Genomic DNA, 15594 nt, shown 5'->3' on the forward strand with positions numbered 1-15594 from the left:
AGGCATTTCCATATACCGTTCAAAAATGGAAGAAATCGGATAATAACCACGCCCACCTCCCATACAAAGGTTATGTTGAAAATCACTAAAAGTGCGTTAACCGAGTAACAAAAAACGTCAGTAACACTAAATTTTACGGAAGAAATGGCAGAAGGAAGCTGCATCCAGGCATTTTTTAAAAATTGAAAATGGGCGTGGCGTCGCCCACTTATGGATCAAAAACCACATCTCAGGAACTACTCGACCGATTTCAATGAAATTTGGTTTATGATATTTTCTTTACACCCTGATGATCGGTTCACAACCACGCCTTCTTCCAATATAACGCTATTTTGAATTCCATCTGATGCCTTCTCTGTATAATATAATATATACATACATACATTAGGAACAAATGATGATAGCGGAATAAAACTTTACACAAATACAATATTTGAGCTGAGGTATCCCTTGTGGAAAAATTGTCGTGATCGGACTATAACTTTTCAATACAATTAAAATAAATGAAAATACAATTCAATAYACAAAGTACACAAATTGATCTAATCTAATTAATTTTACAGCAAAATAAAAAAATATGTAAATGACGGATAATGAAATTTCGATTATCACTTTATCATGCGAGAGTATAAAATGTTCGGTGACACCCGAACTTAGCTCTTCCTTACTTGTTTAACATTCTGAATGTTTCGGCGCTAGAAATTTAGATTCTACACATCAAATTTATTGGAATTTTTTTGTTACATAATTTCATTCTTAATAATTTTTGCTCGCCTTAGATACGTAGTTATAATGCCAGCCTTCCAGGTGTCCATCACCTTCACGAAATCTAAAATTTTGGAAACGAAACCTTTCTAATTAATGTTGGCTATCTGTGGTCAATAAAAAATCCGTATTAAAACCAATTAACTGTTAAGACCCCGATCTTATCCTCAACTTATCAAATAATATTTGGTAGAGCACAAAAACTAACCGGAGGTTCTTGTTTACAATTCTAAGAAAAATATATATAACATATTCATAAACCGATATATAGTAAAAGAAGACATTATAATTAAAGAAAGGAGTTATATATAAACTGCATATTACCAATTTGGCAGAAGTAATTTATTTAAGTATGATTGAAATCGTAAAAAGTATCGCAACCATTAAGCCTGCCGCAACTAACTCAGCAACGGCAATTTCAAAATGTATGCAATTACTCAGGCAATTTTATGTTGGCACATCTGTGTAAGTGTGTAAATATACCATATACTATATAAAGCATATTGACCTGGCTCAAACTGTGCCACACGCTTACCCACAACGAGTGCGTTACAATCGCCTAGCTGAAGAAAAAAGTGAGTTCGCCATGCTGTCAGTGGAAGAATGATGCGCTACGCTCGGAAGCATCAGAGCGTTTGATGTGAAGTAAAAATGACTAAATGTGAACAAATGAGTTTCATTCACCGTTCACCTAACGACGATGCCAAGCACGATCAGCGCGGCCAGGTGGAGGCAGCAGTGTCGCCGCCAAAGCCAAGCGTTAACTGTGTTAGCCGTGCTACCTTAGCGCACTTAACCAGAAATCAAGACAGCCGCAGTGTAAGCGTTGGCGATTATTATTACTCATATTATGCGGCGTTGACCATTTGTGCTGTTCAGTTTGACGCCGAACGTTAAGCTGTAAAAATCGCACATTTGAAAACTGATCGCGAGCTTTAAGGCGATTAGAATAGAATAACTAGAAGGTCGCTCGTGTGCGCATTTGTAACTGGACGCATTGAAAAGTGAAAGTGTTTGTCAGTGAATGATTTTTTTTTTTTTAAATAAATATATTCAAAAAAGTCCAAGGAGATGAAATATCAATTTCCGTTATTTTTATGCACATTTATGGTGCTTTGTTGCTTTTGTAATAATGCAACTGGCAATAGTGATGAATATTTCTCGTCTGTGGCGGGCTTGGAAAAATTGCTAATGGTGGAGTATGTGGTGTTGGATGAGTTACAGCATTATATTGATTCTGTGCAGAAACACATTGATTCGTTGCAAAGGTAATAATGGGGAAAGTGAAAAATTTTAAAATAAAATCAGCTTGTTATAATATTGTGTCCAGATTGTGTTTAATGAGAAAAATAAAAGAAGAACTAACGTTAAGTTCGGCTGCATTGATACTAAAATACCCTTAACAGAGACATTTATTATAGCATAAAAAAGTGCTAAACAAACTTTATCTTGATTTCAAGGGGTCAGTGTGTATTGCAGCTATATGTTATTATACCGGTCCGTTTTAAACAATTTGTTCAGGGATTGTTTGTAAGGAAGTTATATTCTATAGTGATGCGATATCCACGGCTCTGAGCAAGTTCTAGAAGAAAAAAGGGTGTATGTACAACTGGAGGCAAGCTTGCATAAACAATATGTAGACAAACGGATGAACAGATGAGCATGACAAAACCGAATCAGTTCGTCACATGGAAATATATACTTTTTGAGTCTCTGACTTTTCCTTACGGGTGTTACGAACTTTGTTACAAGCTTAGTGTACCGTGTTAAGGGTATCAGAAGTCGAGGTTGTCCAACAAGCATTTATAATGGATTAATGTGAGATCGAATCGCCGAACCTCAGACTGACATAAGGAACGACTTGGATTTTAAATTGAAAGCGTACAAAATACAGTTTGTGCAAGAACTGAAACCGCTTGACCTACCTAAGCGACAGCGCTTTGCTCTATGGGCTCTTAAAAAGTGGCAAGAAGATTTGACGTTTGCGAGCCAATTTTGTTCAGCGATGAGGCCCATTTCTGGCTCAATGGGTATGTAAACAAGCAAAAGTGTTGCATTTGGAACGAAGAGCAACCTGAAGAGATTCAAGAGTTATCATTTTATCAAGAAAAAACAAGGGTATATTGTGTATTGTAGGCTGATGGAAACATCAGTCCATATTTCTTCAAAAATGATACCGGTGAGAACGCAGCCGCCAACGGCGATCATTATAGCGCTAGGATAATCGACTTTTTGATGCCTGATTGTAGCTCGTAGCACTTCTCGCACTTCGCATCGATGAATGGATTTATTGAGAGAACACTTTGGTCAGCAGATAATTTCACGTTTTGAGCCGGTCGATTGGCCAATAATAATCATGTGATATTACACCGTTAGACTTTTTTATGATAAACATTCCTCAAAATTTTAAGTTTTATATTTTCCTTAAAAATAAGTAGAAAAGCTTGAAAGGGATCACTTTTTAGTATATGTACTTAGCCTTAGGCTTTTGCTTCGAGACCTACGTATATAAATTTCTACCAAAATTTCAAAATCTAGCTCCCCAATAGTTAGGAAACGAAAGCGTGGGAGTAGAACTCTTAAAAGTATTTTCTCAAGCTTGAAATATTTAATTCTCTTAAAGGCGATGCTAAAAAATTGGATTCTACTCATATTAGTACTGTCAATACAAGTTATAGTGAATGAGTGGGATGGGATAATTGGATTTATCAACTGTGCTAAAATAAAATTAAATGGTTTTTAAGTCTGAAAGGTGATAAATGTTTACTGAAATGTTTAACACAATAAATCAGTAGAGAATATATTGAATGAAGATATTGGCATGAAGAATTGCATTATAAATGCTAAGACGTGTTCGTTGAGGTGTTGACAACTAAACAATCATTAGCTGAAGTCAAATCCATCACATATATTCTGTTGTTATTTATTGCCGTAGATAATATTCTGGCCAATTTGTTTTAGAAGGGATTCGCTAGAAATTCAAAGTAAAGTTCTGAACTAAAAACATTTTTAATTTTTCATTCATAAAATAAATTTCAACTAGTGTAATTAGTGTTTTTTTAAAGGGCTATATTTATAAAATATATGTAAATATTTTGAAAACATTTTTTATTAAATAGCTACATTTTAAAAAAATGTAATAAAATAAAGAAAAATAAATAGAAAACGTAGATAAAAAATAATCTTTTCTCGAAATACATTGTAATACACATAATTGAATCCAAGTATAATTACAAATTACAACGGTATAACAGTTACTAACGGTATAACCCATAAACTCTAATTAAAAGAAATGTGTTTTTTATTTGTTGAAGAAATAAAAAACAAAAACTCATTCAACTCACGTACGTATAAATACATACAAACAAATGCCCTTAATTACCGTAAAAAGATAGAAATCTTCAAATTGTTTAAGCTCCAAATCTTTTTTCACGCTTATTACTGTGGTTACAACCTCAAGGTCACTAGTATTAACCAACTAGCAGCGTCCGACACCTAACAAAAACTCATAAATTATTACTTTTTATACGGATATATACACAATATGGCAAGTCGAATAGCCTTTCGTTGTATGCAATAAAAAGTGGCAATGAACATGAAAATTGATTACACAAGAAACACAGTGACATCAAAAATGATTTTTATTTGTTTCCTAACAAAGTGAAGTGCAAATTAATGAGTACTTTGATGAGATACTTTTCGTATTAAGTCAGATTCTGCACTCAGTTTGAGCCATAGTGAAAGTTGGAAGACAATGGACTGAGTTTTTAATATAGCAATAAATATTTTTTCAAAAAAATTTTACTCGAAAAAGCTGGCATTTCCACTAGCTAAGTCTAGAAGAATGGAAACAACCCATTTAGCAAACATTTTTATAGAAGTTTTGATTGGGAAAAATTAATTAAAACTTGAAAAAGTAGTGCTCTAAAAGTGTATTTGCTTGAATATTAAATTTTTATTATTAAAATTTCAGAAACTAAAAATTAGATTCCGTTGAGATCAAAGATGACATGATGAGAAATTTTTTTTTATTTTCCTGCATTTTATAGCCGAGTTTACAAAAGCGCGCCTGTCGTTCTTCCTTAGCACCTGTTGGCAAGAGTTATTCTGCGTTGGACTTCGAGGCTGACGTTGTTATTGCTGTTAATGCTGGTTCTAAGCTAGACGAATTTTTATACGACTTCGACTATAATGACTGTCAACATTCACAACTAGACCCATACGCTTCGCTTCCTTATCCAGTCTGGAGAAGGCAGAGCTAACGGCGAATAGGTAGTGTGTATTAATCTTCCTTTCACGTGTCTTTTCTAAAATTCGGCGCATACTGTAAAGCTGGTATATTTTCCAGGTCTAAAGCCACGTGGATAAGGTCCAATCAGTTTGTTGACGGTGGAGTTCAGTCTTTCACACAGTACGCTGTGTAGAACCTTATATGCGATATTGAGGACGCTTATCCCACGGTAGTTGGCGCATATTACGGGTTATTCCTTTTTGTAGTTTGGGCAGAGCATAATTAAATTCCAATCCTTGGACATTTTTTCGTCCGACAATATTCTACCATTCAAAGAAACTAATGCATACCCCTTATCAGTTGTTCGCCGCCATAGTTGAATAATGCTTTGTTGTTCTTCCGACGAATATAATCACTGAATGAGAATAAATTGTTAATATTTTGATGCTTAAGCTACATACTAGCGACCTTTTCCAACAGAATACTATCGGACTATGATGTGTGTGTGGTAAACATTGTGTAGATAGCTTCCAACGCCCTCGCACGATGCGCTGACCGATGACCGCCATCATGCTCAAATATAATTCTTTATAAATTCGTCTAACCGTAAGGTGTAAATATGTTTAGACACTAATGAAAAATTAATAATGAAATAGGCATTTGCTTAGAATTGATTATGGTGTTAAAATTACCGTAGGCGGCATACATTTGTAGATATCTAGACAGGTATATAGGCTTTTTATTATCTTAATTAACTGAAGAAACCACTTAAGTAGAAATACTATAAATCAATTATGTATTTTTTGTTCTGTTTGAATGAGATGGAGTGTCTTATTCACTTTTCCTTTTAAAGAACTTACAAGTTTTGGCTAATATTATACAGAGTTACTCTTATATAATTAAAATCATAAAAGTAGCGCCGTCATAATCGTGTGAAGTATGAAAAAGGGGTTATGCCGACTTGCATTTGAAGAGACATTTTTGTTTGAAGAGACATTTTATTTAATAAATAAGTAAAAATGTGCATTTACTGAATTTAATGTATTCTAATAAAAGGTGATTACTTTTGAAAAATTTTGAAATCTTTTGATCCCGTAAACTATCTGAAGGATCCACAAAGGTGTCTGCGTCCCAATAAACAGTAATTTTGAAGAATTACATAAATTACTAATTTAATTGAATATAAACTATTATCGTTACCTGAGAAATATATAAAAAAAAAAATAAAATAAAAATAGCAAAACAATAACAAATCAAAAAACAAATAGCATACGATTTTCAAATGAATCAATCTTTAGTTTAGCAGCAAATATACATAAGTAATATGCCTAATTAGTCGACCAGTTGCTTTACAAATCACTTTTTATGAACAACCTGTTGCCACTATTGCGGTTTAAGACAAACTTAGTTCAATTTTTAAGACCAATAAAATTTTTTGTTAAATATACAACAAAGTCAACAAAGTAGTTAACCATTATATTCACTTGCTCTAACACAATACAGTTATAAATTAACTTCTCACACAACTGAAAATAAAAAAAAACTGAAATTTATTCAACTTCTTTATTGTGTATGACTTTTCTGGCGTATTTCCTTTAATAAAACGATTGTTTTTTTGTTTTTAAAGTAACGAAAGTACAAAAGTTTCAACCATATAAAAAATGATTTGTATAACTATGTAGAACGGAGTCATACGTCTTTGGTCTGAAATTCTAAATATATTTAAAAACTGAACAAGCAAATTAGTTTTTCCATACAAAATAATACAATATTCAAAGTAGAGTAGAGTAGTCGTCCCTTAATACGCCAGTTCTTGACGCGAATATTATTGGACTCTGCTGTCACACTATTGATACGTCCTCCGGTGTATCATACCGTGGGGATCCGAGGTGTTTACAGCGTAGTCTTACCAAGGTGGGACAAGTGCACAAGAGATGCTCCATTGTTTCCTTGCCACCCTGTTCTAGACATTTCCTGCAGTCTTCTCGATCTGTCGGCCCCATCCTGCGAGCGTGCGTCACCAGACGTTGACCAGTTAGTATTCCCATCATATCCCTACTTCTATCGAGTGCCAATAGGAGCTTTGTGTACTTTGAAGTTTTGCACACAGGTAGCTCCTTCCATGCTCCTGTCGATATCGTCGTATAGACAATGCGTGGGTTTCCCAATGTTGATTACGTTATCGGATGTTAGGCGTACAACATTCTTGCCAATTTTTTCCACTATTTCATTGCCCTCGATGCCTTTGTGGCCGGGTACCCAGTTGAAGTGAAGCTGCTTGCATCTGGCAACACTTTCTACTACTACCCTGTTTCTCAAGAGAATTTTGGCCGATATGCGATACGAGGTTCCTGCATTGATTGCTGCTTGGCTGTCTACGTAGATATTGACTCTTGAATTGCCTGCAGGTGCAATATTGCCTTTATACCTGACTGTGGGCAGTATATTCCCGCACCAACTCCATGGTCCATTTTCGAGCCATTCTTACAGATGTTTAGAGTGTTGCACGTAGCTAACATATCTTTACGCCAGCCATCATTTTCTATGTTTACTTTGAACCTCTTTCCCAGTTGAAAAATGGGATTATATAGTCGCTGTTTATCCAACCGCCTTTACGAATGTTCTATATGTAAATTTTAATGCAGCCAGTAGTCGTCCCACTGCGTAGTTTTCAGCGAAGAGGCCTAGGCGGCAGGTTTAACAACTGTTCAGAGCCACTGTTGGATATGTTCTTAAATGTCATGCACATCTGTTCCGTTTGCATCCGGTAGGTGGATTTCCAGAAATAGATCAGAATTGATCTTACAACAGCTGCGTAGTACCAGTGTATGAGAGAGGGAGAGAGTCTCCAGAATTAAATTTTAGTACTTGGCAGAAGTCTATTTAGAATTGGTTTCATATAAATATCCATTCCAAAAATTCCTTAAATGTGCTTATTCTGAATCGTATGTGCTAGATTTAAGAACTGAAAATGAAATTGATTTTATTTCTTATTTGTTGGAACTATTTGTTTGAAAAAAACTTCTGGTTCCGAAATTTCATTCTGTGGACGAAAGACTAGCAAAAAATCATGTCATTTATTAAGACAAACATTTTTTTTGTAGAACTTTTATTAACCGCCTGATTGTGTGTGCACTTATTAAAAAACAACAATTCAGCATTATTTCTTTAACTTTATTGTTGTTAAAATTTGTTTGAGAACACGATAAGCAAATCACGCTTCGGTGGTGAACAGTTTTTTTCTAAATTTATGGGTTGTGTGTGAGCAATGCAGCTCTTCATAACAATTCGGACTGGAATTCTTGTTAATTTGTTGAAGAGATTAAAACATAAAAAAAAGGCTTGTTAATGGGAATGTTGGGAATAAAACTGTAAGTCTCTTCGACTTTCTGCTTTATAATTGAATTTTTGTTTATTTTTATTTCCGTGGTTTCATATTCATATTTTTAACAAATGATTAACACATAAATAAAATGTTTATGGCAGTAAAAAATAAGTAATTGCAATCATAACTTTCAGCTCTTACAGTCATGGTGCCAGCTGCGGATTTATCTGTTATGTACTCCTCGATACGGTTTTGAATAAATTATATACTTATGCTAATGCTCCCACACTATTATATTTATGAATATTTTATGCAATCGGCGGTACTGTCAGCGGCATTTTAGGTCTATAAATGGGCGTGTGTTAACCTCAAATGTGAGGATTTAAAGCGTTAATTCACAACCTTTTTGAAAGGCAAATAGACCACAGACGGCCATTTCCATTATCCGCTTAATTATAATGTATTTTTTTCTTCTTCTGAAAATGTAAGAGGCTTATGTATGTTTGACGAAGGCCTGCAATTTATGTTAACTTTAGTTTTTTTTAATATTTCAATATAATATTATTTTTATTAGCAGGTATATTTGTGGTTCTCACGTAATATAAAAGAAAATAAAATTTCTTCTTCTCTATTACTTTTGTTCACATTTTGTGACGACATTTTTTTCACAAAGTTATTTGCAAAAATTCTAGATTCTATACTTTGTGACAGAAAGTAATTTGAAGATAGACCGAAGAGTAATAATTTAAAGCAGAAAAATAATAGAGTTGAAACAATAATGTTTATGTGTTCATGAATTGTTTATATCGTTATTGTGGCGGCGTTTATATTTCATTTTTTGTTTTTGGTTTTGATGGACAGACATTTCATTTATATTAATCATAGCTACAACAACTGGTTTGTTTCAAGATAAATGATCTTTGTATCCATATTTTAATTGTGAATCTGAATAAAGTGGGTAAAATTTCTATCTAGTAGTCTCACGGATCTAAATCAGGCGAATAAGGTGGTTGCGGCGCAATATTGTTTGAAAATTTGGCGGTAAAGTCACGAAGAATCAGTGCAGTATGCGATGGCCTATAATTGTGATCTCTTTTTCCTAATAGCTTCGCGCAAACGAGGCATAACACTCAAATAGTATTCCTTGTTGATAGTTTGGAATAAATTCTGAGTGCACTACACCTCGATAATCGAAGAAAACTGTCAACATAACGTTGATTTTTGATCTGCTTTGACGAGTTTTTCGGCTTCCGCTCACCTTTGCCACTATATTCGGCGGTTGATCGTCTATATTCAGATCGTAAGCTTAGATCCAAAACCCATCGCCAATAATAAAATATTTCATGACTTCCTGGAAGTCGGAAACATTGTTTCATCAATGTTACCCGACGCTGTTTTTCAAAAAAAATGTTATTTTGGAACCAATCGTGCTTTCAATTGTCTTAGGCCCAAATGATCTTTCAAAATGGTTTTAATTGACCTTCCGATATTTTGAGCGATGGCAGTAAGCAGTAATCATTCTTCCACTTTTTTCGGATATCGGACTCATTCAATGTTTTTTTTTTTTAAATCTAACATAGCCTACAAATTTTTCCTAATGAAAAAATCTCTCGAAAAAATGTTTTTGTTTAATGCCAGCCGAAGGCTGAGCAGTGTTATAATATAGGTATTTTTTACATAAATTTTATAATAAAGATATATACTCTACACTTTATATATGAGTTGTGTGGTCTATATCCAAATCTATATATGCAATATTTTAATATATTAAGTCAAGGAATAATGTTTCCTTGGCCACCATGTAGCGTACTGTAGAAGATTAATGAAGAATGTCTTGACTCTAGGTACCTTATTTTAACATTTTCCCCTTAACTTTTCTAATCTATTGCGAAATATTATATTTGAGGTATAGAGATCTTTTAAACGGTTAGATTTACGAAAAAGTCGTAGCAGATTTTTTTTTTAAAAACCATTAAATTTCCTACAATCCACTAAAAAACTATTTATTTTACCAGACCTTGATATACATACATATTTATTTTTGCCGAAATTGTAGATATAAATGACACTGTGATACATTTTTGTATTTATTTATATACCTTTCGAATATCACAATGCCCATAAAAGTCTCACGTACTTAGTGAAATTGTTTACTTATAAAGAGTGATCCGTTTCGAGGTTCTCTACGGTTTTCAAGAAAAAACACAGAAACTTCAAATTTAATGAGGAATGTTTATTATCATTTGAAAGAAATTTTTGGCATTTATTGGATTCCATTTTGAATATTATTTCTTTCAAATGTTGGTCTCAGTTGAGTCTATTTTTCGATGACTCATTCCAGCATTTCAGCAGGTAACTGGCGAATGACACGCGTGATGCTTTTCTCTAAAGTCCGAATCGAAGCGGGATTGTCAGCATAGACTTTGGACTTTACATATCCCCACAGGAATAGGCCTAACGGTGTGATATCACATGATCTTAGTGACCAATCGACTGATCTAAAACGTAAAATTACCTTCTCACCGAAGTGTTCTCTCCATTGATTGATGGAATGTGTGGGAAGTGGTGTGGAATATGGCTCGAAAATGCCTTATTGGAACTTTTCAAGAATTAAAAGATCTCGACATAAAAGGCGCCAAATCGTTCCTTACGTCATTTCGAGTTGCTGCGACCGGCGTCGAATCGACACTCCACGGTCTTCGTATACACTCTTACGGTGCATCTCGACAGGAAAATTACTAAGTGTCAAATCTATTGCTATTGCCAGTGCCAAATCTGTATGTGGGCATTTGTTATCTTGACATAATCATTTGCGCAAAGGCGTAGGGTAGGTAGGTTCGAGCTGATGTAGCGCATGCTTTGCACTCTTGATATTACGAAATGCCATCGGGTAGGTAGCTGATGTAGTTTTTATGAGGAAAATACGATTCTTTTTTTTACAAATGTATTTCTGGGAAAAATAAGATAATAACAAAGGAGAAAAATCCTTTTTTCCACAAACGTATTTCTGGGATAAGAAGAAATAAAAATTCATATTTTTGGACTACTATATAATAATTGTGACATAAATATACCAATTAAAATAATAAGTTTGAAATGAGCAAAGATATTTTGATTTATGCTTGTATAAGTTTATTAAATTTAAGACTTCGGTCATTCCCAACCCAATTTGCATAATTTTTTCATAAATTAATTATTTTATTATTAAACTAAATATTAATTTTTTGGAATAATGTTATTTTGAAAATGTACTTTATTTTTATAACATAACACAACCATCTTAATACTCGCTCTTCTAAATTTCATATTACCGAAATAAAAATGCCGTCGGCATATGTGCAAATGGGATATGTTGCCTCTTCGAAATTTTCATTCAAACTGCTGAAGTGACAGCTTATTGTTTACAAKATATAGAAAACTAATTACTATTCCATATATTGTAAGCAATAAGCAATGTGGAGTCTCCACAGGCAATAGGCACGGCAATACAGTTAGTAAGACATAGATTTTATCCTGTCGAGATGCCCCGTTAGGTACGGTTGCTATATTTTCTTCACGGCATGTTGGATGTGGTCTATTCGGTTGAATATGTATTATCCAATAACAAATGCAGGGTCTCCATATGGGTGATGGTGTTGCGAATAGTGTACTCAGTAGGCCGATTATGTCGACCATAAGTTAAGTGGAGCGCATGAAACACATTCTTTATAAAACGTTTTCGTAATAAAGTTGAACGATTAGTAAGCGTTGCACTGGCGAAAGTCTTTCTATGATGAAATGCCAAAAAATACTGAACAAAATAACATGAAAGCTTGACACGACTAAACACTATTGAAAAAAGTACCTCTACTTGGATCACCTGTTATTTTTAATTTTAGAAATATTTTCTTAATTTCTGTGTTGGTATGGTTTAAAATTTTAATTTCAAGCTACCTTTAGCTGCTGCTTTGGTTTTTAATTTGCATATACTTGGTCACATTCAGATAATAATTACCTACGAAGTTAGAGCAGAACTGTCATAACTTCACAAAAAATTACGTTGTCATTAAACCAGATTTATAGAATTATAATATTTATAGAAAAAACTTAATAAAAAGTAGAAACGATTTCAAAAATTGCCTCTAGTAAACAGATTTTGGATTCAGCTCTTGTACGTAATACTGGATAGCAATTAATTAAAAGCCAATACTAGTAACTAATTTATGGTGCTTGCAGAATTAGTAAACTGGTAAGACAAAAATAGGTAAAAAATAAGAATAACATGTCTTTGAAAGTGGTTAATTGAAACAAATAGATCGATGCTATTCAAATCTCTTTCCAATACTGTCTAATTAACAATGGAAAGCAGTTACATAAACTGCACAATAAATTTCAAAATCGACGAAGATAAAAAGAAATGAAGCCGTTTAAAAGATTGTTGATAAGATACAAAAGATGTTTTGTGTTTTATTATACTTAGAACACATGCGGTTAATCAGGTATAAAACTAATTGTTCATATATATAAACTGATTATTCTGCCATATAAATATATATATATTCGTATGTGTGCATATAATGCAAGTTTAATATTTTGTTTACTATTATATTTAGCATTGTTTTTGTAATTGTATAATTATTGATTCTTCAGCGAGGTGAATGCAATTCGTTCCGATCACCAAGCCGCCGCCGATGATGTCGATGGCTACCTTAGTAACCCAGTTAATGCATATCGTCTTATTAAGCGTCTGCAGAGTGACTGGCATACATTTGAAGATGTCGTTCGTGCCGATACCAGTCGTGCTGGTACGTATTTAATTCCCGAATTCAATAGAACGTTGAATAGTGACAACAGTGAATAATCGAACGATAAGAGAAAAATGTTCGGGATAAAAGAAAATATTATTTTAAAAGTATTTGACTTTTGGTGCGAACGTAATATTTAGTGATTAATACTCTGAATGAGTTACAAGCTTTTCAAAAATATAAAAGAAACCGTTGCAATTTTTCTATGTGTTACAACAAGTATTATTTCGACTGCCTTGAAATAGCGATGAATATGGATGAAGACTGGGAGTTGCAATTTGCAAATTGGCATTCATTCACCAGTTCCGGGACGAGATATCGTGATTATAAAGCAGAAACTTAACTTTCCAATGTCTGCCACAGACTTCGGTCAAGCATATTATCATTTATCGACATTTAACAATCCCATTAAGACACACGATCCGCCTTTCTAGATATCACTCAAATTTCCGTCAATTAAATATTTTAAATACTGCCATTTCCTTCCTAGACTTCCTAAGTAGCATGGAAGCAAATAGACAAATATACGACTTCCCCACCAAAGAAGACGTAATTGGTTCAGCGGTGGCTTTAGTTCGGCTACAGGACACTTACAAACTGGAGGTTGCCGAACTGGCGAGCGGTATTTTGAACGGCATTAAATATGGGTGAGCCAGCTATAATAAGTCATAAAAAAATCATGTTAAAAAAACAAATCTCAATACTTTGTATAGTCCTTCAATGTCATGGCAGGATTGCTTTCTACTCGGTCATCATCTATATGAAATACAAGATTTCAACCACACCGTTCCTTGGCTTAAACAGTCCATGCAAATGCTCAAAAGTCAGGACGCCACTAAAGATGCGGTGACGTTGGATTTCATGGAAACAGTTGTAGCCTATCATCGCGAAATGGGTGAGGGCGTGAGAGAATACTTGAGAAGTAACAAAAGTAATGGATACAAACTTGATGACTTTACATTCTTCAATAGGTGACTTTGAGACTGCTTTGGAATTAACTAATTATATTTTGTCGTTTGATGCGACACGCAAGCAAATGAGCGATACCAAGTACTATTTGGAGCGTATGGTCAGCGACGGTATTAAGGCCGGGTTAATGCATGAAATAATACCACAGGCGGGTGACTACCATGTGAGTTGCCAATAAATTACTCTGTCAATTGATTCTAAAGCTTCTGTGTCACACATAACTTAGCTCAGCAGTGATTTCAAGCGCTACGAGCAGGTGTGTCGTGGTGAATTGCAGCTCACTGCGGCCGAAGTGCGTCCCCTGCGTTGTCGCTATGATAGTAACAATGTGCCTTATCGTCTGTTACAACCGTACAAAGTGGAGGAGCTCTACCTGGACCCGAGGGTGGTGCAAATACATGATGTACTCACCACCAACAACACAGATGCCGTAAAGCAGTTGGCCAAAACTCGTATGTCCCGGTCGCAAGTACGAAATCTGGATGGTAGCGCTGCGTCGTCGGCCAATTATCGGATCAGCAAGAGCGCCTGGTTTCATTATGAAGAGAGTGAGCAAATGCAGAAAATGTTGCGACACATGGGCGATCTGTCGGGTTTGAATATGGATTATGCCGAGCACTTACAGGTGGCCAACTATGGTATCGGCGGGCACTACGAACCGCATTTCGACTTTTTTACAGTATGTGTAAACTAAATACATATAATATTGAAAGTGATATTGTGATTTTGTTTATATATGATTTTTTTTTATTACTTTTAATACTTTGTTTCTCTAGGATAATTGTACTTATAACTTATCGGATGGAAATCGTATCGCCACTGGCATATTTTATGTAAGTTCGTGTTAGAAAAAAAAAAAAAAAAAAAAAAAAATTTTGTGTAACTATGTAATTTATATAACCGGCATCTTCTACGCTAATTCTTGATTCAGCTCTCGGATGTTGAGGAAGGTGGCGGCACCGCTTTTCCCTATCTTCGCTTGGTTGTTAAGCCACAGCATGGAAGCGTGCTACTCTGGTACAATTTACATCGTTCCGAGGAGCCCGATTATCGGACTCGTCATGCAGCCTGCCCGGTGTTGAAGGGCTCTAAATGGAGTGCGTACATTTCTCATAAGTTTTTAACGCTCCACGAAATATAAATTTTAACGGAATACTTTGTATTTAATTTTCAGTTGGTAATATTTGGGTACGCGTACGCAATCAGGACCGTGCCCGGCCATGTGATCTTTTACCTGATCACGAAGTGTCGCTGAAATATAAACATGTGGTTTAAGTATGCCTCAAATGCCTTTATATTTATATGTATTTGCTCTATAAAAGTATTTATGTTATGTTATTTGTTTTCTGAAACAAATTTATGTATATAAAATATTTTTTATCTCAACTATTGTGATTTTTAGGTTTAAATAAAGATTTATTAGTGTATACCGTTATTATAACTGTGGAGTTATATGCCATAAGTCGATTTTAGCTATTTCCGCTGTCAATTTATATATATGGACTGCATTTTAGTCTAAT

At 34.4% G+C, this 15594-nt stretch overlaps 1 protein-coding gene across 1 annotated transcript; it reads left to right on the forward strand.

The window, feature by feature from the left end:
• Nucleotides 1–1658: 1658 nt before the first annotated feature.
• Nucleotides 1659–15381, forward strand: LOC108966910 (prolyl 4-hydroxylase subunit alpha-2). The gene is made up of 9 exons (XM_018930057.1): nucleotides 1659–2033; nucleotides 12951–13105; nucleotides 13596–13752; nucleotides 13819–14000; nucleotides 14077–14237; nucleotides 14301–14753; nucleotides 14851–14907; nucleotides 15006–15171; nucleotides 15249–15381. Exons 1-9 carry the CDS (start codon nucleotides 1837–1839, stop codon nucleotides 15347–15349), a joined length of 1629 nt encoding a protein of 542 aa, XP_018785602.1. The 5' UTR covers nucleotides 1659–1836; the 3' UTR covers nucleotides 15350–15381.
• The last annotated feature ends 213 nt before the right edge of the window (nucleotides 15382–15594 follow it).

The sequence above is a fragment of the Bactrocera latifrons genome, unplaced genomic scaffold (genome assembly GCF_001853355.1).
Source record: "Bactrocera latifrons isolate USDA-ARS-PBARC rearing strain unplaced genomic scaffold, ASM185335v1 scaffold_171, whole genome shotgun sequence".
In the NCBI taxonomy this organism is placed as follows: Eukaryota; Metazoa; Arthropoda; class Insecta; order Diptera; family Tephritidae; genus Bactrocera; species Bactrocera latifrons.